The sequence below is a fragment of the Mastigoproctus giganteus genome, chromosome 1 (genome assembly GCF_048544385.1).
Source record: "Mastigoproctus giganteus isolate SK-2022 chromosome 1, ASM4854438v1, whole genome shotgun sequence".
Classification (NCBI taxonomy): Eukaryota; Metazoa; Arthropoda; class Arachnida; order Uropygi; family Thelyphonidae; genus Mastigoproctus; species Mastigoproctus giganteus.
This window is the reverse complement of record NC_143575.1, coordinates 42,831,207-42,857,437: the sequence shown is the minus strand read 5'-3', so window position 1 is coordinate 42,857,437 and position 26,231 is coordinate 42,831,207. Positions and strand designations below refer to the sequence as shown.

General features: G+C 36.9%; 1 protein-coding gene across 1 annotated transcript in view; it reads right to left on the bottom strand.

Moving 5' to 3' along the window:
• Nucleotides 1–26,231, bottom strand: part of HERC2 (E3 ubiquitin-protein ligase HERC2) — a 971,627-nt gene that overhangs the window by 269,624 nt on the left and 675,772 nt on the right. The window contains exons 63-64 of the mRNA XM_090372402.1: nucleotides 18,539–18,646; nucleotides 82–372 (exon numbers count right to left, since the gene is read on the bottom strand). Coding sequence (XP_090228528.1) covers nucleotides 82–372; nucleotides 18,539–18,646 — 399 coding nt within the window. The remainder of the gene's footprint in view (nucleotides 1–81; nucleotides 373–18,538; nucleotides 18,647–26,231) is intronic.

The window sequence follows — 26,231 nt, the reverse complement described above, 5'->3', positions numbered from 1 at the left end:
TATTATTTTGATGTGCTGTATTCATCAATTGCAGGCATATTCATAATAAAGAGAAAGTTTATTAAAAATTTGACTACTTACCTAGAGAGCTAAGTTGTGCACATGCTGCTAAAGTTGCAGCTAGCCGTGATACGATATTGCGTTCACAGCAAGTGTCCAGCTGAGAATCTAAAAGGCAAGTTACTAGATCAATGGATGGCTGTGACATGACAGAACGATCTGAAAGTGCTTCCTTATCACTAATGTGAGGTATAATAGGATATACTGTAAAACGCCAACCCCAACCATTCACTGAACCATCACTGCTGAATTTCCAACGGAGTTCATTTCCAGGTATGTGGAGCTCACTAGACCAATCCGACCATTCTCTTCCTAAAAATCCCACAATATATTAGTAAGAAATTAAAAAATTGTTACTGTAGTTTTCAGATTTCTTTAGTACTATCAGTTATAGTAAGATCATATGAGTGGATAAGATATTATTTTTTTGCAAAAATTACTATCTTTATCCTCTTTATTCTATCTTATACATGTGAATACACTTTCAAAAAGCTGGAAATCAGGATTTTGTAAGCAGAAAGAAAACAGGAGAAACCAGGCCAAAAAATGCAAAAAAAAAAAAAAAGGGATTTCTTTTGCAAAAAGGAGGAGATTTTTTAAAGTCCACACTGCACTAGAAATTAAATTTCAGACTACATACACATTTTATATTAAAACACAGACATAAGATTGTTTTATCAGTAAAATACACTTTGAAACATTAGCATAGAACTTTTCTGCCTTTGGATTTCTGTTTGGAGTGTCTGCTATGCATCAAATGATTACAATTGCTTTGGGAAAGATACTGTTGCAGACTTTGAAATGTTAGTTTCCAAAAAAAAAAAAAAAAGCTTCCCATTTTGGATGGGCGAAATAGGAAGGGTTTTTTTGGCTGATGCTGTATAAGCTTGCTTTCTTGCATCATAAGCCTCGACTAATGCTAAAGTTTTGTTCATAACAATCACCCTGCTGTACAGAGCAGGGCAATTGTTATGAGTATTTTAAAAGATTCACCAAAAAGATCTGAATTCAATATTTGTTTTCCTAAACTTGCTGAATATTCTTTGACAATTGTCACTGTTATGAAGAATTATTAAAATGTTAAGCATTACTTGGCAATAATTTGTTATATTCCATGCTTCCTTATGCACCTGTCAGTTCCCCAACCAAGAACCACGTACATCAATTCTTTCATCTCTTTCATGATAGTGTTTGGTAGGTTCTCACACTGAAATTGACAGGGCTGATACTACAAAACATCTATTGCTTTATCTATTTCTTTGTCTTCAATAACACCAGGTATTGGAAATCTGTTCATAAAAAATTTCATATCTGAAAAGACACTTCCAACTGCTGAAGTTTGCTACACTAGAATTCATTACAACATAATTTTTCAATGGGTATGTAAGAGCATACCCATTGAAAAATTACATTATTACCCTTAAAAAATAAAATGAAAATATTTTTTATCTGAAATAAATTCAAGTGGGGCAGAGAAAATTGGAAATTATTATGGTTTGAATATGGTGAATATTAAGGTTTGAAAATAGAGCATTTAGAAATAGGGAGGTTATAAATGTGAAATTAATAACAGTTAAATCTGGAAGAGAAATAACAATTAGTTCAAAGAGGGTGAATCGAGAGTAAACAAAACAGTGGCCCATACTGGGGAAAGGGTTGCAACGAGCGGGGATCAATAGGACCCAGTTATGAAGCACCTTTGATGTATACTGCAAACCTGGATAAATATGGCCAGTGATAGGACAGTCCGGCATTTGCATCAAAATACAGTGCATATGGCAATTTTAGGTAAGTTGGCAACATTTTATCAAAACTGTGAAAACACAAAAATAGCTGCTTTTGCTGGTGCTCGGTGCATATGAAATGTGGGAAAAGTGAAATGTGGATTGTAATGTGGGAGTGTGAATTAAACAAGAAAATTATAAGAGAAGGGTTTGGCTTGGGCATGAAGGAGAAAATAGTGCTAGGTTTTAGCAAATAGGAAGGAATGAAATTTTAAGTTTATTATTGGGATTGGTTGAGAGTCCTGTGAGAGGAGTTCCAAACTTCTGAAAAAAATTGCATTTGGAAAGAGAGCTTGAGTGTTGTAGAGGTTTGAGTTTGAAAATTATGGAAAAAGAAAAAGTAAAAAAAGGTAGTGAGGAGGTTTTTTAGGGAGTGAGTTGGGGTTTAAAATGTGTTTGTTATTTGTTTTTTTAGGAGCATTAGCATTGGGATTCAAGTTCGAGTTGAAGTTCAGAATTAGAGAGAAGAGATCTAAGATGGAGAAGGAAAAAAAAAAAAAGTAGTGAGGGAAGAGAAAGTGAGGACATGCACACTGAAGATGATTCACCCCACCATGGAAGAGCAGACAAGGAGGAGCATGTGTTCTAAAGTTTAATAGTAAAATTGGAGATGGACATCAGTCGGATGATCAGCGTGTCTAGCAACATAATCGCATGCTGTATTTCTGAAGATTGTGTAGGAAGCTGCACGTGTCTAGATCTGGCCCTACGAGAATGAACTGGGTACGCAGGTGAGTGAGTCAATAAATCTGCGGAAAAAGAGTGTCCAGTCCAGGACTCCCAGAAGAAGAGATAGACAGCCAAAAAATTTTTTGGAACAGATATGTGAAGCCTGTCTGCCAAGGAGAAAAGCTCAGATGAAAGAGTGAAAATGATTTGGAAGTAGCAGACTAATCGGAATGTGTGTCCAAGTTTTATTGAACCCCGAACTTATAGATTTATAAGCTGAAAACAGAGATATTGGCTTATATTTTCTTTCAACAGAAATTTTATTCTCGTAATGTACTGTTAAGTTTGTTCTTTTGAGGTTGTCACAGACATTCTCTCAGTTATCCGAGACAAGCTCTACTTACTACAGCTAAAACGCTGTAGTAAGTACAGCTGTAGTAGGGAGTGTAGTAGGGAGTCTAAAACGCTGCTGGAACTGACATGTGGGTGATATTCAAGTCAAGTGGACCCAATTTCAGCAAAGACCAGACGGTCTGTGACAGCCAAATCTTCTGCTTGCACCTTCACGATGGTGGGACTGTTAGTAATCCTGGGTATAACTCCCACATGCAAGCACAATGTGCGTGACCACCGAGGTGTGAACCAACATAAGCATGGTCGAGGTAGGGCACCCACACCACATGGAGGAATGTCACCCCTCTGTGTTACCAAGCAATACTAGGTAGATGACTCTCATCAACCGGAGAAATACCACCACTTTGCTTATTGGAGGCTTGAAGTGGGGGAACCCATGTTCAATCTCCAGAGCTAAGTTCCAGTCAACCCTTCTCCATCTCTTCCATTATGCAGTATGACTGATGACTTTTGAGGTTATGATAAACATCATGGTGAGATCCAATCTTCCTTACATTTCGAGGGTACAGCTCTAAAACGGTATTCACAGGCCAGACGCTAGTTAGTACAACGGACCGAACCTATTGGTAACTCTTTAGGAGACTTCCAGATCAGATAGTGTATAATCTTGCTACCTCTACTCTGCCGGATAGTGACTGGATGGAGTCCGAGTAGTGTGTATGCGGGGTCATTGTCGAGGCCATGTTATGTCAAGGATCTCGGTATATTCTTACCATGTGTACACCATATCCAAAAATTTCATTATTTCATACAGCATGTTCCCATACACAATGAATTGTCAAACTAATAGAGTAAGCTTATGTGCGAAAAGATCTAAACCACCAAAACACTTCCTAGTTCATCTCACAAATATATGTGGCCTCAATTCTAATCTCAACAATGTCCATTTCTACTTTCAGTCTGTCAAACCCCATGTACTTTTTCTGACAGAATCTCAGTTATCGGTTGATTCAACCACTGCTCATCTCAGTTGCCCAACTTATTCGCTGTACGATTCCTTTCACCTCAAAGGTGGTACTTGTGCAAATGTTCATTCCGATATTCCCTGTCAGAGATTTGGTAATTTGGAATCCCCTCATTTCGATCTTCGCTGGCTTAAAATCTCTCTACCTAATTGTGTCAAATTCATCTGTTGTCTCTACTGTTCTCCCAACTCCACTAATCACTTGGAGCTCTTTAACTTCCTCTCTTTGTAACTTGACTAAAAGTGAGGTCATTTTCCTTGGTGATTTTAATGTTCACAACTCCAGCCGGCTTCCATTTTCTAGTCACACTGACCCAACTGGTTGAGATTTTTCTGAAGGCTTTTGCAATTACTAATGACATTGCACATTGTTCATTTTCCTACAAGAATACTGGATAACCCTAACCATGCACCAACACGCTTGATCTTTTTCTCACAAACAACCCTTCTAAGTACACGGTCGAAGTGGGTGATCCTTCAGGCACCTCAGACCACAACTTGGTGATTGTCTCTTCTCCAATGGAGCCTTTATCTCATGACTACTTCCAACCTCCTATTGTTTGGCATTACAAGAATGCAAAATGTGATGACCTGTGAAATTTCTTTTCTTCTTTTCCTTGGTCGGATTACTGTTTCAAAACTTCTGATGTCAACGTTTGCTCAGATCATGTCAGTGAAATTATTCTTGTAGAAATGGAATCCTTTATTCCACATTCCACTTTAAAATCTTGTCCTTTATCTATACCATGGTTTTCAAATAAATGTGCTAAGGCTGTTCAAGAGAAGAACGATGCATATTGTAATTGACTTGTTTCCAAATCTTCAATTTCATTTTCTGCCTACACCAAAGCTCGCAACAATTGTTTGTTGTTTGTTATTTGGTTTTTAGAAGCATTAGCTACTAAGACCATATTGCTCCGGGGATATGTGGTGGTCATTCCCTGACCCTTCCACATCCTCCATATTTGGTGGTCATGGGCTGGAACACCAGTCTAATCAAGAAGCGTGTACTATGCACTGCTGCTCCTGCCCACCTGGCTAAGGAGGCCCCTCTCACAACAATTGCCAAGCAGTTATTAATCAGTCCAAACTAGATTTTCAACAGACTAATAGTAAAAAACTTGCTTCTTGCCCTAATGGTCGCCGAGCATTCTGGTCTCTAACCAAAGCTATTAACCGCAACTTTTGCCCATCTCTGCTCCCACCTCTGCCAAAACCAGTTGATTCTATTGTCACTTCAGCCAAGGATAAAGCTGACCTGCTAGCATCCCATTTTTCTTCCAACTACTCTATTAATGACCTTGGTAAAACACATCTCACCAATCCCAACACGCTCCATTCAATGTCTTCTGTCGTCTTCCGTCAAAAGAATGTCAGAAGGATTTTGACAAATCTTGATGCTAAGAAAGCTCCAGGTCCTGATGGTATTTCTCCACTTGTTCTAAAAACCTGTTCTCCTGAACTTACTCCTGTTCTTTGCCACCTTTTTTCACTTTCTTATTTCAAAGGTGTTTTTCCTTCTGCTTGGAAATTTGCTCATATCTAGCAAGTTCCTAAAAAGGGTGACAAATCCCTCCCATCCAATTATCGTCCCATTGCAATTACAGTGGATTCCGGTTATTTGGGCCATCGGTTGATCGGGGTAGCCGTTTATTTGGGACAAATCTTAAAAACCAGAACCCAATCGAGAAAATAGCCAGGGTTTACTTCGCTTAATTGAGACAAAGTGCAATCTATTATTAACGGATAGTAAACTCGATCTTATTGAATTTGCAATAATACTGACAGCTGGAATTCTGTGGGTTATTATGGTAAAATGTGTTTACACTTCCATGGAATCTTCAATCATATAAAAAATAATAATTTTCAGAATCTTCTCTTCATTCCTATTTTTAAAGCTTTGTAACTCGTTACTCTGTTCCCACTTTCGCATATTATGTTACTTGCAATTTGTGTGTGCCATGTGTTTTGTTATTGATTGCTTATCTTTTTACTGTTTTAAATTTTAACCCCCACCCACAAATGTCAGTGAACAGTAATGTCAACTAGTTTAGTTAGTATGTACATATTACAGTATGTATTAATTATTCCGATTCTCACGTATATTCTTCTGAATTTCATGTATCATTTAATTTTTTAATTGGTAAGGTAATAAAGGGTAAATTTGTGCTTAATATATCTTTACTTTTATAGCCTGTGGATAATATTCCTCCTATTTTAGCTAATTAGACTCGCTATTTAATAGAATTAAAATTCAATTCACAAACCTGATCACAATGACCGGCGCGTATTGCACATTGTATAGTGAACGGTACATTACTATGGTAAGTTTGTCGTAATGTGATTTGATTGTACAGTGAACTAATTGTAAAGGGGGGGGGTACATTATATTTTTAACTATTTACATGAAACTTCAGATAATTGGGGCAGCCGCTTAATCGGGCCAAAATGCAATAGTCCCGATGTGTCCCAAATAACCGGAATCGACTGTACTTCTACTCTTTCTAAAGTAATGGAGAAATCAAATAATCGCCAACTCTTAAACTAAATTGAAACCTTCTACCTGATCAATGATTGCTAGTATTGATTCTGTCAGTGGCGATCCACTGGTGATATTCTGGCTTATGTAACCCATTTATGGACAAATTTAATGGAAAGTTCCCCCGAACTTTTGAGAACTTTTGTCAAGAACTTTTCGGGGAAAAGTTCTTGACATCTCAAAATATTTCGACTGTGTTTGACATAAAGGTCTCCTAAGGTCTATCATCACGCTCACTGAGGGTGATGGTAGATGGCTCTCTATCTTCTCCACTAATTGCTGGTGCCCCCCAAGGTTCAGTTCTTTCCCCCACTCTTTTCCGCTTGCATATTAATGACCTTCTTCCATTGACTGGAAATCCTATCCATAGTTTTGCCGATGATAGCAAATTGCATTTCACTTTCCATTTTGAGAAACCTTGCCCTACTCAATCAGCTTCAACTTCTCGAATATCTGGTACCAATTCCTTAAATGCTGATTTCCAGGTAATTCTCCAGTGGGGCAAAGAAAACTTAGTTGATTTCAATCCTTCTAAAACTCAGTCTTGTCTTATATCTCGCAAAAAGGATTCTTCTGCTCCTATGCTTATCTTTAGTGACACTCCGATTTCTAGGCAAAATGATATATCTCTTTTGGGGATTACCCTGACTTCTAATCTCTCTTGCCACAAGCACATTACAAATATTGCTTCCTCTGCATCTAAAAAACTTGGTTTTCTCTTTTGCATTGGCATTACTTTTCTTTCAAACAGCTGTTCACTCTGAACAAATCGCAAATCCGCCCTACCATGGAATATTGTTCCCATATCCGGGGCAGTGCCCCCAAAACCTTTCTCATGCTTCTAGATTCCATTCAGGAGAGGGCAGTTAGGTTAATTAATGACTCCTCTCTAACAGAGTCTCTCCACTCGCTGTCTCATAGACGTACTGTTTCTGCTGCATGCCTCTTCTACAGATACTTCCATTGGCACCGTTCTTCTAAATTGGCTTCTATAATTCCCACACTCTCTCTTTCAAAACAGTCCGAGCACGTGCTGCCACCAGCCAACATCCATTTACTGTCCAACTTCAAACTCACTGAACCAACTTTTCCTCTTCCTCGTTTATTCATTCAACTGAAGTTTTCTGAAACAACCTTCCTTTGTATGTATTTCCTAAAAATTACAGTCTACAGAAGATCAAGTGTAATGTCAACAAATGTCTTCTTTCATCTTCTCAACCTCCAACCCAAGCACGGTACTTAGTACTATAGGTTCTAATACCTCTCATTTTTGGGGTTTTCATAAAAAAAATTTATTAAGTTGAGCATACAGATTAAGTTAAAGACCATGAAATGATGTAGAGGTATTTAAAAGGGTAAGAGAGAGAAAAATAATAAGGGAATTAATAGTGACATTAATCGTAGGTTTAGAAGAAAGAGAACGAGGTAACTTATGTAAATTTTCTATGTAATGTGTTAACATGTAATATTATAATAGATAAAATTCTAGGTAATGAATTAATGTGTGAAGAGAAAAAAAATTATTTTATTAAGAAACCTTGAGATAAGTAGTACGTACTACTGATGTAAGGTGATAAGTAGTAATTGATTATCATTAGTTGAGATATATGATGCAAGAAAGCAAGCTTATACAGAAACAGCAAAAAAAAAAAAAATCCCTTCCCATTTCACCCATCCAGTCACTCCAAATGTTTGTCTAATTAAGGCTTAAATTTATTTAAGCTATCAACTTCCACAACAACAGATGGAAGTCTGTTTCAGCAATCACTACCCGCTGGCTAAAGGCAACTTCCGCACATCTATTCTACAACTGTCTTTCCTCAATTTGAATCTATGCCCACTCAGGTTCTTAATCAGAGTAAGTGAAAGTATCCTGTCAGCATTGAGCCTGCTTAATCCATTCAAGGCCTTATTCACCTCAATTAGATCACCTTGCTGTTGCCTAGTCTCCAGATGCTGCAACTTGCAGAACTTAAGTCTTTCTTCGTAAGCACACCCCTTTGTTGCTCTCACCAATCTTGTTGTCTTTCTCTGTACTCATTCTAGCAACTCTACATCCTTCCTAAATTGAGGTCTCCAGACCTGTATACAGTACTCAAGGTGTGGCCTAACCATTGCCTTCTACAAAGGGATAATTACTTCCTTGTCTCTGCTAGCAAAATTCCTAAATATTGTTGACAAAATTCCATGACCTGCTCTGGCAGCCCGTCTACACTGCTCCACCTCCCTGAGTGTAGTACCACACAGTTGGTATGTTTCTCTTGCATTACTGCTACCCACATGGAGTACTTTGCATTTGTCAATGTTAAACTTCAGTTGCCACTTCTCAGCCCATCTGCCTAATTTTCTAGATCCTGTTGCAGTAGCATACTGTCTTTAATGTCATTAACAACCCTGCCAACCTTTGTATCATCTGCAAACTTGGACATTTAAGCATAATATACCTTAATCAATATTGATAAATACACAAAACAACAATGGGCCCAGCACAGAACCCTAGGGAACTCTGCTAATAACATTAGTCCACGTTTTTTTTTTTTTTTTTTTTAAGGAGCATAAGCAACTAAGACCATATTGCTCCGGGATATGCGGTGGTCATTCCCTGACCTTTCTGCATCCTCCGTATTTGGTGGTGACGGGCTCGAACCCCGGTCTAATCAAGAAGCATGTGCTACGCACCGCTGCTCCTTCCCACCTGGCTACGGAGGTGCCATTATTAGTCCACGTAGAGCAGTGTCCGTTTATTACCACTCTCTGCCGACCTCACTCAACCAACCCTTTATCCATTGCAGTAACTTGCTCTTAATACCATACTGCTCCAATTTGTACAGCAGTCTTCCATGTGCAACAGTATGAAAAGCTTTCCTGACATCCAAAGCATATGATATCAAAATTATTTTTTGCACCTGGTTCCTTTGTGACCACATCGTAGTATCCAATCAAATTGGTCAGACAAGACTTCCCCTTAACAAACCCATGCTATGGGTTTGTTAAGGGGAAGAACTATTACTGCTGCCTTGTCAAGGTGATCTTGTATCACCCCAGAGAAACGTACCAACCGTGTGGTACTACACTTAAGGTGGTAGAAAATGAAAAAGACCTGGGAGTAATTGTGCAGTCAGATATGAAGTTTTCTGAGGAATGCAGACAGGCTGCCAGGGCAGGTCATGGGATTTTGTCAATGATATATAGGAATTTTGCTAGCAGGGAGGAGGAGGTGATTGTCCTTCTGTATAAGGCAATGGTCAGGTCACGCCTTGAGTACTGCGTACAGGTCTGGAGGCCTCATTTTAGGAAGGATGTAGATTTACTTGAGCGTGTACAGAGAAGGGCAACAAGATTGGTGAGGGGAATGAAGGGATCCTCTTACCAAGAGAGGCTTAAGTTCTGCAAATTGCAATGGCTGGAGACTAGGCACCTACGTGGTGATCTGATTGAGGTGTATAAGGCCTTGAATGGGTTGAGCACGCTGAATTCTGATGGGATCCTTCCACTTGTTCAGATTACGAACCTAAGGGGGCATAAATTCAAATTAAGGAAAGAGAGATGTAGAATAGATGTGCGGAAATTTGCCTTTAGCCAGCGGGTGGTTAATTGCTGGAACAAACTTCCATCTGTCGTTGTGGAAGTTGATAGGTTGAATAAATTTAAGGAGGAACTGCACAGGCATTTGGAGGGAATGGTGTGATTTTTTTTTTTTTTTTTTTTTGGCTGATGCTGCATAAGCTCATACACTTGCTTTTTTGCATCACATGCCACTACTACTACTACTACTTTAACCAGTGATCCCAATAGTTTCCTTGGAACAAAAGTTAAACTGACAAGTCTATAATTATTTGTGTCACCCTTTGAACCCCCTTTGTGAATTGGGATACATTTGCACATCTCCAGTCCATGGGAACCTCCCCTGACTCTAAGGATGCTCTCATAATTATGGGTAAAGGTTTTCTTACTTCCCTTGTTGCCTCCTTCATTATAACTGGATAGATTCCATCTGCACCAGGTGCCTTTTTTATGTTTAAATTCAACAATTTCTCCTCTACTTTGCTCTTAGTTATTACAAAATCAATTATCTCCTTAGAGTTTGATAAACTTCTGGCTTTCTCCTCCTTAGATAACTCCTCATGTGTGAATGTAGATGCAAAATACTCATTCATTTTATCAGCTACTTGAGCAGGATCATCAATAGTCGAACCATCTATGTCAAGTGGACCAATCTGATTCATCTCCCTCCTTCTAGAGTTAAGTAAAGAACTCTTCGCTGTTTTTCTTTATGTCCTTAGCCTAAGATTAATCTGCCTTCGCCTGCCTAACCTCCTTTGTGACTTGATTACAGACTACCTTATTTGTCCCGCAGAATTCTGTATCGCCTGATAATTTATATGCATCCCATGCATTTTTTCTTTTCTGCCACAAGCCTCATTAATTCATTTGACATCCATTTAGGCCTGAACCTTGAACAGTATTTCTTAGTTGGTATGAAAAGCCCAGTAGCCTCGAACTTTAAGTAGCTGAAATCTTCCCATTTAGAATTCACTGTTGGTAACATCATCAGTTGATCCCACTGTAGAGAATTTAAAAACTTCTCAGACCACTGTAGTCACCTTTACGAAAACAAAAACCCTTTCCTTTACCCTTGATGGTAGTTACATCTAAGTAAATCCCACATCAGTAAACTGTGATTACTGTCACCTAGTGGTTGCTTTATCTGCAAATTCTTAATGCATAAATAATCATTGTTGATAATCAGATCAAGAGTATTGCTCGAACATGTTGCTGTAGAAAACAGTGTTCTAATAACTCCACAAAAGTCTTGCTAGCGTGCGAGTGACTAACCCACAAGTTTCAGTCAATATCTGGAAAATTAAAATCCTCCATTACAAGACATTCTGATTTACTGGCCCAGTCTATTTTTCTGCACAACTGTTCATTGTACTCATCAGAGTCATTAGGCCTATAACGTACTCCTATTCCCATTCTCCCTTTCCCAATGTTTATTTCACACCATACAGATTCGACGTTGCACTGTCCACCCGTGTCAACTGGATGCACTTCCTTAGATTTTTATGTGTTTCTTAACTAAGAGTATAGCAGCATAACGCCTCCTCCCTTCCTACCCTGTCTGTACTTTCCTTACACATTGTACTCCCCAGAATTCTATTTCTGCACTGCTTATATCTAAGTGACACCGTGTCTCTAATATCCCAACAATATCTGCCTTTGATGTCTTGATCAGCACTTCAAATTCATCAATTCAATTTACTGTACTTCTAGCATTAGTGTACACACAAGTATACATGCAGGTGTTCTTACTCTTAATTACCTTAACACAGCCCATGTATTTACTTGTTCCTTGATGACTCCCAGCAGCTCTTGAAGTCCCCAGCAACTTGCTCTCTAGGCTGCTGCTCATTACAACAGAAGCAGTGCAAGAATCACTTTTGCCGTCGGTTACAGTTAACCTTTTAGTCTGTGAATCCCCTATCTAGCAGTTTTCTGACCCCCCTAACACTGCCTCGATAGCATCAGCAAATATTCTTGCACCTTTTCTATTTAAGTGTATCCCATCCCTGTAGAAGCAGTCTCTGCTGTTAGCAAGCACAGATCACGCTGAAAAAAAAAAATTCTACCTCATGAGCCTTGCACAATCTCTCCAGGGCTGAACTGATTGACAAGGCTCTCATCATATACTCCCTCCTGTTGTGTCTAGGCTAAATTGCAGGCACTTTCAAAGTTAACCCTAACTTGCAAATTTTTTCCAGCATTGACCTGTACTTGTTAAGTATATCTGCAGATCTCTTATTCTTAAGGTCATTAGTGCCAACGTATACAACAATATCACCTTTTGTGCTCTTAAAAGATGATATCTGCCCTACAACATCATCAACTTTTGCCCCTGGCATAGGTGATTTGTAGTAAGTACTATTTATCACTTTAACGTTGTACGGTGATAAATAGTAATTGATTAGATAGGTGATTTGATAGAAATAAGTGATTTGTAGTAAGTACTACTGATGTCAGGTAATAAGTAGCAATTTATTTGATAGGTAATTTGATAGAAATGGATGAGTTTGTAGTAAGCACTACTGATGTAAGTTGATGTAAGCAAAAAGCTGTAAAAGAAGATGAGAACCACTTCCTAAGAAATGGTTCGAAATTTTATTGATTAGTGAGAGAGATTACCAATAAGAAAAAAAAAAAAAAAAAAAAAAAAGAAATTAAAGAAGTGATGTTAATCAATATGAATTATATATACAAGGTGTCTCAAAAATATTGGTACAAACGTTTAGGCGAGGTAGGTAACATATAAAGGAATGCGAATCGCATAGGAACCCATAACCGGAAACGTCATGGGAAAGTAGTAGCAGAGGCACAAGAAGCAGCAATAACACAAGACAGTAATTAGTGGCAAACATTTATTTGACATAATATTAACAATGGAGTACAAGATGGATGCATTTCATGATGTTACAACAGATGTTCGAAGGTTCCACCATGAGATGCGATGCATGCATGACACCGACGCAGCATGGATTGGCGGACACGGTCGAATATACCTGGAGTTTCTTTGACAGTAGCAGCAGCGCAGACGAGTCTCGCCATAAGATCCATTTCCGTCTCCACAGGCGATTCATATACGATAGATTTGAGGGTCCCCCACAGAAAGAAATCAAGGCTCGATAAATCAGGTGAGTGTGGGGGCCAGGCAACGGGTTCACCACGGCCAATCCATCAACGCCCAAAATGCCTGTTCAAATGGTCACGAGCACACCTTCCATAATGGGCAGGTGCCCCGTCATGTTGAAATCAAACGTTGCACCTCACATTTGCTGGAACATCGTCAAGTAACCCTGGTAGAACTTGTTCAAGAAAGATCTGATATTTAGTGGAGTTCATGCGGGATGGTAATAGGTATGGGCCGACTAAGCAGTCACCGACCATACCTGCCCACACATTTATTGCAAAGCGAAGTTGTGCCGAATGGGGGCGCACACTGTGTGGGTTGTCGTGAGCCCACACATGAGCATTTTACTGATTGAATAAGCCTTCCCGAGTGAAATAAGCCTCATCCGTGAACAAAACATAGGCTGCAAAATTAAGTCTTGAACACTTTCTTGGAGAAACCACTGCGAAAAAGCCACAAGTGCAGGATGATCTTGGGGGAGCAGTAACTGAACCCTTTGGAGATGAAAGGGGGTGTAAGGAATCGTTGTGTCAGACACGCTGTACACTGCAACACTCCTAAGGCAGAGGCAACAGCATGTGTGCTGGCAGTAGGATTATTCTGGACGGCATTCAACACACTTTCTTCCATGGTGAGAGTTTGCGTCGAACGTGGTCTGCCCATACTACTTCTGTTACCTCTAAATGATCCATAATCGCACGAAGTTTGATGCACACGTGCAAACAAACAGCAGTCCGGTACATGTCTGTCTGGAAAGCGTTCTCCATAAATTCGTTGAGCAGCTTGTCCATTGCCCTCTGCTAATCCATACACTAGGTGCATGTCTCCCAGCTCACAGTTCGTATATCGATGCATGCTCTTTGTGCGGCGACTACTGCTTGAATTAGTAAACCAGAAATTTTCCCTCTTGCGAACTGATGAACAGCGCCATCTACCGACTTACGGTGACGTTTCCGGTTATGGGTTCTTATGCGATTCACATTCCTTTAGATGTTACCTACCTCCCCTAAACGTTTGTACCAATATTTTTGAGACACCTTGTATATATACAATAATAAAACCCAGTTTAATAATTATAATTTAATACTTTTTCTTGTTTAATCAGTTAATGTGATTATATCCTATTATTTTTATTCAATATTATGTATTTCATTAGCTCTGTCATGGCGTTGCTTATGCTGCCTTGAATAGCTTGACATGCGCATCTTACTCATTTTTTTCACTGGTCTGACTTTCAGTTTTTGTTGACTATGGATTAATTTGACTATGGCCATTTTGCAAATTCCATAATCATTTTGTCCTCCTCCTAGTCACTGGTATTGTTTTGAAACATTTCTGACTTTATTATGACCTTATGTCACTTCACCTTTTTTGATGCCTTTTATGATTGTTTGTTTGTTTGTTTTGTTTTGTTTTTATTGGCGCATTAGCTACGGAGGCTATAATGCGCCAAGACCAGCCTTTTATGAACTGACAACTTAGTAATGACATACTACATGGGCAGAGTAGGTTAAATCCAACCCCAGGGGCCTATGCTCTGTACAGCTCCTCGACACACTCTCCAAACTTGCAACATCTACATTTAATACACACCACACAGATCAAACTAGCATCTAATGCTTCTATCCTGAATCGTAATGAGGTCACCACCTCCAATTCCTATCATCCCCACTACAATCTAAAATTTAACAAATGCTCTAAGAAGCTCTGCCTTACATGCCCATACACATCCACAACATGTTTTGAACAATACTGAAGAATCAATATTCTGGAAAAGCAGCAAAGTAGTTTATCTTTTAATCTGCCAAACCTGTAATATGAAATAGGACAAACTGGAAATAAACTCCACCTCAGGCTTAACCAGCACGTCAGATATCAAGAATTATTATAACTGCAACATCAATAACTCTGAACAAGAAATAGAGTACAATCACTTTCAGACACATTGCTTTACCAACATTTATATTTTCATCCTAGCACAAGTAGCAGAGCCTAATGCCCAAAATCAACAGGGAGAATTATTCATGTTAAAATTAAAAACTCACTATCCATATGGACTTAACATTAAGTTCAATCATAAGATCATCACGGATTATATTACAGATATTTGCATATATGACAGATTTCAAGTTAACAAAGGCCTAAATACATCCAGACCTTATAGGAAACACAAACCCAAGAGCACCAACATTACTATGCATAAATACAAGCCAGGTGACTTTAAACACACCATCTCTGAATGGGACAACAGTCAGTTCAAGCTAATTTTATTTGTGGAGTTGTCTCATAAAGGTTTATATTAAATTGTCAAAAGTTAACACTTTGAGTTGGTTTGGCTTCCCCCACCCCAATGTCATGAAAATTTATATGTATATATTTCTGAAATCTCTTTGAAAGGACTACAAGGCTATATTTGTAACAGTTAAACTACTGTATAAATATATATTAAAACCTACCTGTGTTTAAATATTATCTTTGTTATCATTATTATGATGTGCTTTTGTTTAAATAATGTATTTAATTATGCAGCTCAACTCATCTCTGTAGTAGTGATATTGTTGCGTGTCTAGATACTTACAATTATGCATATGTAAAAGGGCGAAAAGTGTGACCACAAGTGCTACTGCAGAGAGAAGTAAGAAATGAAGGAAAATGAAGTTATATATCAACAACAAAAAAACAGATTTTATGAAAACATACAGACATTGAATTGAGAAAAGGATATATATGGATCAAAAAGGAAATTTTCAAAAATTTATTCAAGTCATTATAGATTCTTGAACATCTTATTCCACATATATTGCCACGTACTGTTGATTGATAAAACTGAATGAAGTTAAATGATCTTATTTTAACAGTCCACTCAAATGAAAGATCCCTTCTTTTACATCAACAAATATAGTAGATGAAATGCAAAATAAAAAAATTTGTTTTCACAAAGCAAAAGTTACTTTTATGCCATTATAAGGAGAAACCAGGTATGTGGAATAATTATTATTTACTAAGAAAAAAATTGGAATCTAAAGTCAATTAGAAATATATTAAAAGAAACTGGTAACGAATAAAAGAATTATAAAGAGAAATTTTCAAAAATTAGTGTTTCTCTGTTTTAGTAACACTGTATTCTATAATTTTTATTGTTTAATATTGAATTTAAAAATGCATTGTAAGCAGTTTCTTTTAGTTACTAATATGTGGCCACTAATTTTAAAGTGATATTTAACTTCTTACAGATGCCAATTATTTCATTGTTATGTAAGAATAACAATAAAATTCTGTAAGAATACCTTGCATTCTTTACTTTTTTTTTTAATCAGAAGGTATATTATTTTCTTTGTGATAGCTGTTATAAAAGAAAGTAATATAATGTGGCTTTCATAACAGATGTAAAAGAATATTTGTATTTATATAGGGTCTTTTTAGAAGTTACCACCAAACCTTGACCAGTGTGTGAAACAAAGGAAATCTTACTTGTTGAAATACGGCAATTAGTGTACTAGGAATATTATAAATACCCTTTTCCTTTGAGTAAAAGTTAAAGTGGATGCAGAAACAGGGAAAAACAATTGTCATATTTATTTACTGTTGCTTGTTATTAATTTTTCTTAGTTATTTATATTTTAGACATTCAAAGACATGCAAACAAAATAAATTAAGTAAAAGCTGTGAAAATTTTATAAAAATAAGTTAGAGCAGTCAACTAGACATTTCAATGATGGTGAGTTAATTTGCAAGCATATGCACAGGGATTAAGGTTTTATCTAGCATCTTAAAAGTATTTTCTATGTTCAAATTGCCTTAGCCACCCAGCAATTATAATTTTCAATACCTTTCAAGGAGAGTATTAGCAGAGATTGATCAGCTAATGAAAAAGTCAACTTTTAAATGTTCATGCAATAACTGAAAAAATTATTTGGGATGAAAAGGTCAATAAGACCATTAATATAACTGAATTGTTTATGCCCTTTGAGTTAGCACCCTTTTAATAATAGTGCTGGAACAGATTTGTTGTTTAATGGTTAGTGGCTGCTGTTAATTTTACTCAGTTTTATAGAACCAAATTTTTTTTTTTTTTTTTTTTTACAGTTTCAATGATTAAGCTTATATTTGCTTTCCCTTACACTGTAAGTAATAGCCAAAATATTCAACTATATTTTGGCTATTTCTTACTTCATTCAATAAAGTGTCTAATGTGGGGATTTAAAAAAAAAAAAGGAAAAAAAAAAAAGCTTTTTGAGATCATTTACACCCCCAAAGTTCAAACTCATTTGCTGAATTACCAGTACAGTGTAAACTATTAATTAATTAAATGTAAAAACAATAATTTCAATTAAACAAAAAAATATTTATCGCATTGTACTGTAAAAAAAAACAGTGAAACCTGAAAATTACAATAGAGCAAATTCTAACAGTACCCATACTCAATGGAAATGAGAACAAAATTAAAATAAAAAAATTACAGGGGTCAAGTACCTTAGTTGAAATACTTCTTTCTAAATTTATCTTTCGGGAAATAGTAAGAGGGCATAGGGCAGAATACCATTTTAATACAAATGCGAGTGTAAATTATGATGACACTAAATCCTAAATGACTGTAAATTAGGTACTACAGCATTTAAACAACTGTTATAATTTTTAAGTTCAGGGTTTTTTTCCTTTAGTTGTTACCACCAATGACATTTTTTTATTTATCTGGGAAAAATCCTATATAGATAAAAGTTATGATTTTCTAATGTTAACAGCATTTTTTTTTAAAAAATTTATCATTATTCTTTCAAAGATTAGTAGTTTCTAAGGATTGTTCTGGCCACCAACAAAACTGCATGTTAAAATTTTGGTCAATGCTTTTTTGCTATAAAGAGAACAACTAGTTAAAATGAAGAAGTGACGGTGATTGTTTTTACTGATGACATGCGATTTCATTTACTGGTTATCTTTTTAAATATGCTACTGAGTTCACATAAACTGCAATGCATCTCACTTGATTTAAGCGCTCTCTCTCTCTCTCTCTCTCTCTCTCTCTCTCTCTCTCTCTCACACACACACACACACACAGTTGTGAAATCATATTAGTGATATTTATTGTTAAAGCTTGTTTATACTTTATATAATAAAAATTAGCAATCAAACTGCTAAGGTTAATAAATTTTCATGTAAAAAAATCCAAAGGGGCGAGGAAAGAAGTACATATAGTAAACTGGTTCTTTCGTTGTTACGAATGACAAAGACAAACATGCAATGTTACAAAAATTTTAATAAGATGGAAATAGAACAACTTTGAGAGAGAATTAATACTTGAAATAATATGAACTTTAATGAAACTGTTCAACATTTTCTAAATTTCCGCACATCACTTCAAAAGGCAGAAAATTTAAAATTACAGAATATTAAACTTAAAAATTTATAATTCTGCAACAACAAACCTGATTTAATGGCAACAATTCTTCCTAGTCCATCCATAATTGTCAATGGATCATGTCGTCTCTCAGTTGAACACTGCCGATCAAATTCAACTCGCAGGCTCTCAGCCCCTTAAAATGGAATGGAAAACATATAATTTTGCTTATCAGCAGCATACACTTAAAGACATTAAGTTTTACCTGAATTTAAAAAAAAAAAAAAATGTTTTTTTTTTATGGTAAATTTTGCTATAACATGCAACATATGGTCATATGTAAGTATGTGTGAAACAATATGCATAAATTTTGAAAAAAATGGCACATAGTAGAAATGAGCAATACAGCAAGCACATTTTCATATAACATTCAGGGACGTGCTTACCGCAGTATCAACACTTATTCAGCACTTATCCCATTTCCAAACTTATTGAACTCTGTCGTTTTTCTACACTCATCATTTACAGTACGAGTTGCAAAAATATGTATATACAGGAACTGTATATACATATTTTTACTACTCTTTACTATTTTTACAATATAAATACAGATAGTTCTTGACTTTATGAGTTAATTCGTTCCTAGCGCACACTTGTAAAGCAAAAACTCATAAGGCAGGAATTCATTTCCCATAAACGTAATGTTAAAAACAGGAGTTACGTTTTTGACAATGAAATTTGACCATAGTAATGTTAAATAAAGGTCAACAAAACAATAATTTATGCTTAAACAATGATTTATTTATCCAAATAAATGGAAACATAGCCTTTAAAAGCAAGCAAATTACAATAATAAAGAAATTATTTATGTGTCATACAAAAGTTAAAGAATGGTTATTCTTCATCATCATCAGTCGATGATGATGAAGAATAACGAGATCACGTTTGCTTATGATCAATTTTGTTTCCCCTGTTATTCCTCTTTGCTGTTTCTTTTTATTAATATCACTCTCTGTAGTATTACTTCGTTTTGGCATACTGTACGGTATTAATAAGCAGGATAAATTTGAAATAAGACGATAGTGAAAATGAAGTGCAACACAACCACTCTTTGTAACGTCAGCATGGTAACTGCTTTATGTTATGTGAGTCAGTGAATGCTGCCTGAACAAACAAATGCAGGCTCAGTAGTACACATAGCTATACAATACTACTATATTATTGTACAGCTAAGGGCATTGGTTTGAAATGCCATATTTAAGCATGTTTACATTTATTTATTGCAACTAATGCTCATATTTTCGATTTTGTTGACACTTGATACTTGAAAAAAAGAACTCATAAACCAAGGAACTCATAAGGCGGGAACTGCCTATATACTAAATCAAGATATGCAACACATGCTCACATAGAACCATAAAACTAAAATGACTAATGAGAAAGAGTGTAACATGGTAGTAGCACATAACTTTGAATTTTCATATGAAAATTGGTGGACAAGGAGTCAAATAAATATGCATGTAACTTGAAATGCAGTTTGTAAGATTGCACATTGTGGCAGAACAAGCTGTATACACCTTATACCTATTTAAAATTTCTAGCTGTATGCAAAATTAATGGTTGATGGAATATATTACTGAGTACAGGCATATCTCATTAATAAGGCTGGTTAGGTTCCAGATCACTGCCATAAAGCGAATATCGCCTTAAAACGAATCACAGCCTTTTTTTCTCTTGCCAGTGGATATAAAAGCCTAAAAACCTATTTACACGATCATTTATTAAGTATGCAATATTGTTAGTCTAAAAAAAAAAAACGATGCAAAAGTAAAAATAATAAATTTTAAAAAATGCTACAGTACTGTATTGCTAACCTTAAAATATTTTCATCCTTTGCTTATGGTGACTGATGAATGAATATTTTAGAAGTAATAATTATGGAAGGAAGGCTGAAGGAGATAGTGGAGCTTCATCATCTGAGCCTTCAATGAATCTTATTTTCTTTGCTGGTGGAGAATCTTGCCTTGATGTTGATGGCTGTTGAATGGTAGGGCTACTTGCTGCTGAATTGTAGATCTACTTGCTGCTGAAGGTTGAGGTGGCTGTAGCACTTTCTTAAAATAAAACAACAAATAAGTTTGCCTCATTGACTGATGCTTCTTTTTGCAAAGGATTTTTCTGTACCGTTTGATAGTATTTATCCACTGTAGAACTTCTTTCAAAATTGGCATCAATCCTCTCAAAGCCTGTCACTACTGTATCAAGTAAGCCAACATAGTGTTCTAAATCCTTCTTTGTCATTTCAGTAATGCTCACTGGATCTTCGTCAGGAGTAGATTCCATCTCAAAAAGTAACCTTTGCTCACCTACCAAAAGCAAGTCCTCATCCATTACAGGCTGATCATGAGATGTAAGCAATTCAGCCACATCTTCAGGCTCCACTTCCAGTTCTCTTGCCATTTCCACCACATTGCAGTCACTTCCTCCACTGAAGTCTCGAACCCTTCAAAGTCATCCATTTGAGTGGGAATCGACTTCTTCCAAACTCCTTTTAATGTTGATATTTTGACCACTTCCCATGAATCTTCTTAATGGCATCTGGTAAATCCTTTCCAGAAGGAAAGGATTTACCAGATGCCATTATTTTGCCCAAGCCCATCAGAGGTATCACTATATAAGGCATCTTAAAAGTATATAAGGCATCATCAAAACGTTAAAAGTAGCCGCAGGCAGAGGTGAAGGTGATTCTTGCACAACTTCTATTAGAATAAGTAGCGACCTGGTGCTGGGGGTGTCAGGGACTGATGGCAGTAATCGTGAAACAGGTGGGTATATGGGATATGCTAGGGTAACTAAGAATACGAATAGGTGCACGTATACTTGCATGTATACCAATGCTAGAAGTATAGAAAATAAATATGATGAATTTGAAGTGTTGGTAAAGACATCAAAGGCGGATATTGTTGGGATAGCAGAGACGTGGTGTCACACAGATATTATGAATGCAGAATTGGAATTTGGGGAGTACAATGTGTACAGAAAGGATAGACAGGATAGGAAGCGAGGAGGTGTTATGCTGTTAATTAAGAAAAACATAAAATCAAAAGAAGTGCATCCAGCTGATATACATGAACAGTGTCAGTTTGGTGTGACATAAGCACTGTGAAAGCAAAAATAAGAGTAGGAGTGTGTTATAGGCCAAATGACCCGAATCAGTACAATGAACAATTGTACAGAGAAAGAGTGGGCTATTAAATCAGAATGTCTTATAATGGGGGATTTTAACTTCCCAGATTTTGACTGTAACTTGTGGGTTGGTCACTCGCACACTAGAAAGCCTTTTGTGGATTTATTGTTTACCAACAGCAAATTTTAAGTGGGAAACATTCAAGGAATTAATCGTAGAAGCTACTAAAAGTTTCATACCTATTAAGAAATATTGTTCAAGGTTTAGGCCTAAATGGTTGTCAAATGAACTAATGAGACTCGTGCCAGAGAAATAAAAATGCATGGGATGCATATAAATTATCAGGCGGCACAGAAGCCTATGGCAGATATAAGCTAGTCTGTAATCAAGTCACAAAAGAGGTTAGGCAGGCGAAGGCAGATTACGAGAAATCTTTGGCAAAGGATGCTAAGAAAAACAGCAAGGATTTCTTTACTTATGTAACCTCTAAAAGGAAGAAGATGAATCAGATTGGTCCACTTGATATCGATGATTCGACTGTTGATGATCCTGCTCAGATAGCAAACAAACTGAGTATTTTGCATCTACACTCACACATGAGGAGTTATTAAGGTTTGAAAATGGCAGAAGGTTATCAAATTGTAGCAAGGTGCTTAATGATTTTGTAATAACTGAGAAAAAAGTGGAGGAGAAATTGTTGAAGTTAAACATGAAAAAGGCACCTGGGGTCGATGGGATCTATCCAGTTATATTAAAGGAGGCAGCAAAGGAAGTAAGCAAACTCAGCCATAATTATGAGAGCATCCTTGGACTCAGGGGAGGTCCCCATGGACTGGAGATGTGTGAATGTTTCCCCAATTCACAAAGGGGGATCAAAGGGTGACACGAGTAATTACAGACCAGTTAGTTTAACTTCTGTTTTGGGTAAAATAATGGAGTCACTGGTTAAAGATGCATTGCAGGACCATCTAGACAAGACTGCAGCAATAATTCAGACACAGCATGGGTTTGTTAAGGGAAAGTCTTGTCTGACAAATTTGATTGAGTATTACAATGTGGTTACAAAGGAACTGGATTCAAAAAATTATTTTTATATCATATACTTGGATTTCAGGAAAGCTTTTGACACTTGCTCATGGAAGACTACTGTACAAATTGGAGAATGGTATTAAGGGTAAGTTGCTACAACAGATAAAAGGATGGTTGAGTGGGAGAAGACAGAGGGTAGTAATCAATGGGTGCTGCTCTTCGTGGACTAATGTTATTAGTGGAGTTCCACAGGGTTTGGTGTTGGGTCCACTGTTGTTTTGTATATTTATCAATGATATTGATCAAGGTATATCAAGCTTAGTGTCAAAGTTTGCAGATGATACAAAGTTGGCAGGGTTGTTAATGACAGTAATGGCAGTGTGCTATTGCAACAGGATCTAGAAAATTTGGGCAGATGGGCTGAGAAGTGGCACTTGAAGTTTAACATTGACAAATGCAAAGTACTGCATATGGGTAGAAGTAACCCCAGAGAAACGTACCAACTGTGTGGTACTACACTTAAGGTGGTAGAAAATGAAAAAGACCTGGGAGTAGTTGTGCAGTCAGATATGAAGTTTTCTGAGCAATGCAGACAGGCTGCCAGAGCAGGTCATGGGGTTTTGTCAATGATATACTGGTATTTTGCTAGCAGGGAAAAGGAGGTGATTGTTCCTCTGTATAAGGCAATGGTCAGGCTATGCCTTAAGTATTGTGTACAGGACTGAGGCCTAATTTTAGGAAGGATGTAGATTTGCTTGAGCGTGTACAGAGAAGGGCAACAAAATTGGTGAGGGGAATGAAGGGATCCTCTTACCAAGAGAGGCTTAAGTTCTGCAAATTGCAGCGGCTGAAGACTAGGCACCTGCGAGGTTGTTGTTATTTGTTTTTAGGAGCATTAGCAACTAAGGCCATATTGCTCCGGGGATATGCGGTGGTCATTCCTTGACCTTTCCGCACCCTCCGTATTTGGTGGTCATGGGCTCGAACCCCGGTCTAATCAAGAAGCATGTGCTAGCACTGCTACTCCTGCCCACCTGGCTACGGAGGCACCACCTATGAGGTGATCTGATTGAGGTGTATAAGGCCTTGAATGGGTTGAGTATGCTGAATTCTGATGGGATTCTTCCACTTGTTTAGATTAGGAACCTAAGGGCATAAATTCAAATTGAAGAAAGACAAATATAGAATAGATGTGCGGAAATTTGCCTTTAGCCAGTGGGTGGTTAATTGGTGGAACAAACTTCCATCTGTCGTTGTGGAAGTTGATAGGTTAAATAAATTTAAGGAAGAACTGGACAAGCATTCAGAGGGAATTGTTTTGTAAAAATTTTTTTTTTTTTGGCTGATGCTGCATAAGCTCATTCACCTGCTTTCTTGTATCACATGCCACTACTACTACTACTACAAGAGAGAGTCAGCCTATCCTTTGCAGCTTTGAAGCCAGGCATTGACTTCTCCTCTCTAGCTATGAAAGTCCTAGTGACATCTTCCAATAAACAGCATTTTCATCGACATTGAAAATCTGCTGCCTAGTGTAGCAACCTTTATCAATTAACTTAGCTAGCTCATCTGGATACCTTTCTGCAGCTTCTACATCAGCACTAGCTACTTCACCTTGCACTTTTATGTATCCTTAAACCTCATGAATCAACCTCTGCTGGCTTCAAACCTCTCTTCTGCAGCTCCATTACCTCTCATAGAATTGAAGAGCGTTAGGGCCTTGCTATGGATTAGGCCTTGGCTTAAAGAAATCAAACCACCCAAACCAGTAGTGGCTGGTTTGATCTTGTGTTCAGATCACTAAAACTTTCTCCCTATTGGAAATAAGGCTGTCTCACTTTCTAATCACTTTTGTGTTCACTCTAGTAGTACTTTTAATTTCTTTCAAGAACTTCTCCTTTGAGTTCTCTACTGTGCTAACTGGTTGGCATGCCAAACAGTTAGCACAGCTTACGGCGTATCTCGGCATTTAACATGCCTTTCTCACTAAGCTTAATCATTTCTAGCTTTTGATTTAAAGTAAGAGCTTGCGAATGTTCCTTTCACTAGCACTACACTTAGAGGCCATTGTACTATAATTAATAATTACAATAATAACACAAGTAAAGTTTGAAAATTGCCAGAATACGACACTGAGATACAAAGTGCACAAATGCTGTAAACAGACTGAGCGCAGGTAACAAAATTGCAAGGGTCAACTCGTTCAATTCAGCTGGGAGTCAGCTGATTTGTGTGTGTGTCACCGCCAAAAATAAAAAAACATTAACATAATTGAAAAGTATTGTATTAGCGAAGCACTCAAAAGCAAAGCGTCTTAAAGCGAGGTATGCCTGTATATTTCATCTTCATGCACGATTGATTTCAAGATGCAGTTTTTAATAAAGACTATTCATGAAAATATTGAAGTTTAAAAAAAATGAAAATATTATCATTATTTATTTATATGATTTTCATTATATCATAATCATTATTAATGATATATCATTATCTTAAAATTATTTTCGTTATTAGTATCATTTTTTAAATAAAATTAAAAAGTCACTAAAAATAGACAAGCAATAATGTCCCAATATTAATACATTGATATACAAGTTTGAATCATCTTTTTTAATTTTTATCATAGAGAAAAAAACTAAAGCTATAAAATAAAAATATCAAAAAAATTTTGCAGCATGTGGTGTTTTGGTTGCATATAGACAAAGATTTATTTTTATCTTTAATCTATGGTAAGTAATTTTGTACAGTCATTTTTAAAATTTTTATTTCTGAACAAAGATCTTAAAAAAAAAAAAAAAAGCAAAATCTACAAAATTCTGACTTTGTTAGTATCAGTAGTGGTAGAGAATGCAAGAAAGCAAGCTTATACAACAAAAAAAAAAAAAACCTTCCCATTTCACCTATCCATTACCGTTCAGCAGTTTGTCTAGTTCTTCCATGAATTTATTCAGGCTTTCCACTTCCACATCAGATGAAAGTTTGTTCCAGCATGATAACGACCACCTATTTGCTGAAGGTAAATTCTGCACATCTATTTTGCAACTAATGTTCTTCAATTTGAATTTATGCCTCCTCAGGTGCAGAATCTGAGAAAGAGGAAGAATGCCATCAGCAGTGAGCTTGCTCAATCCATTCAAAGCCTTAAACAACTCAATAAGATCACCTCACAGGTACCTAGTCTCCAGACACTACAATTTGCAGAGCTGAAGCCTTTCTTTATGAGAACACCCCTTTGTTCCTCCTGATCAATCTCACTGTCATTCTCTGTACCCTCTCCAGCAGTTCTACATCCTTCCTAAAATGAAGCCTCCAGACCTGTATGCAGTACTTAACATGTGGCCTGATTATTGCCTTATACAATGGGATAATCATCTCCTTATCCCTGCTAGTAAATTTCCTGTATATCATAGACAAAACCACATGTTTTGTTCTGGCAGCCTGTCTGCACTGCTCAGAGAACTTCATATCTGATTGCACAAATCATCCTCACGGGTCTTTTTTTCATTTTCTGCTATGCTGAGTATAGTACTACACAGTTGGTATGTTAATCTGGAATTACTGCTACCCA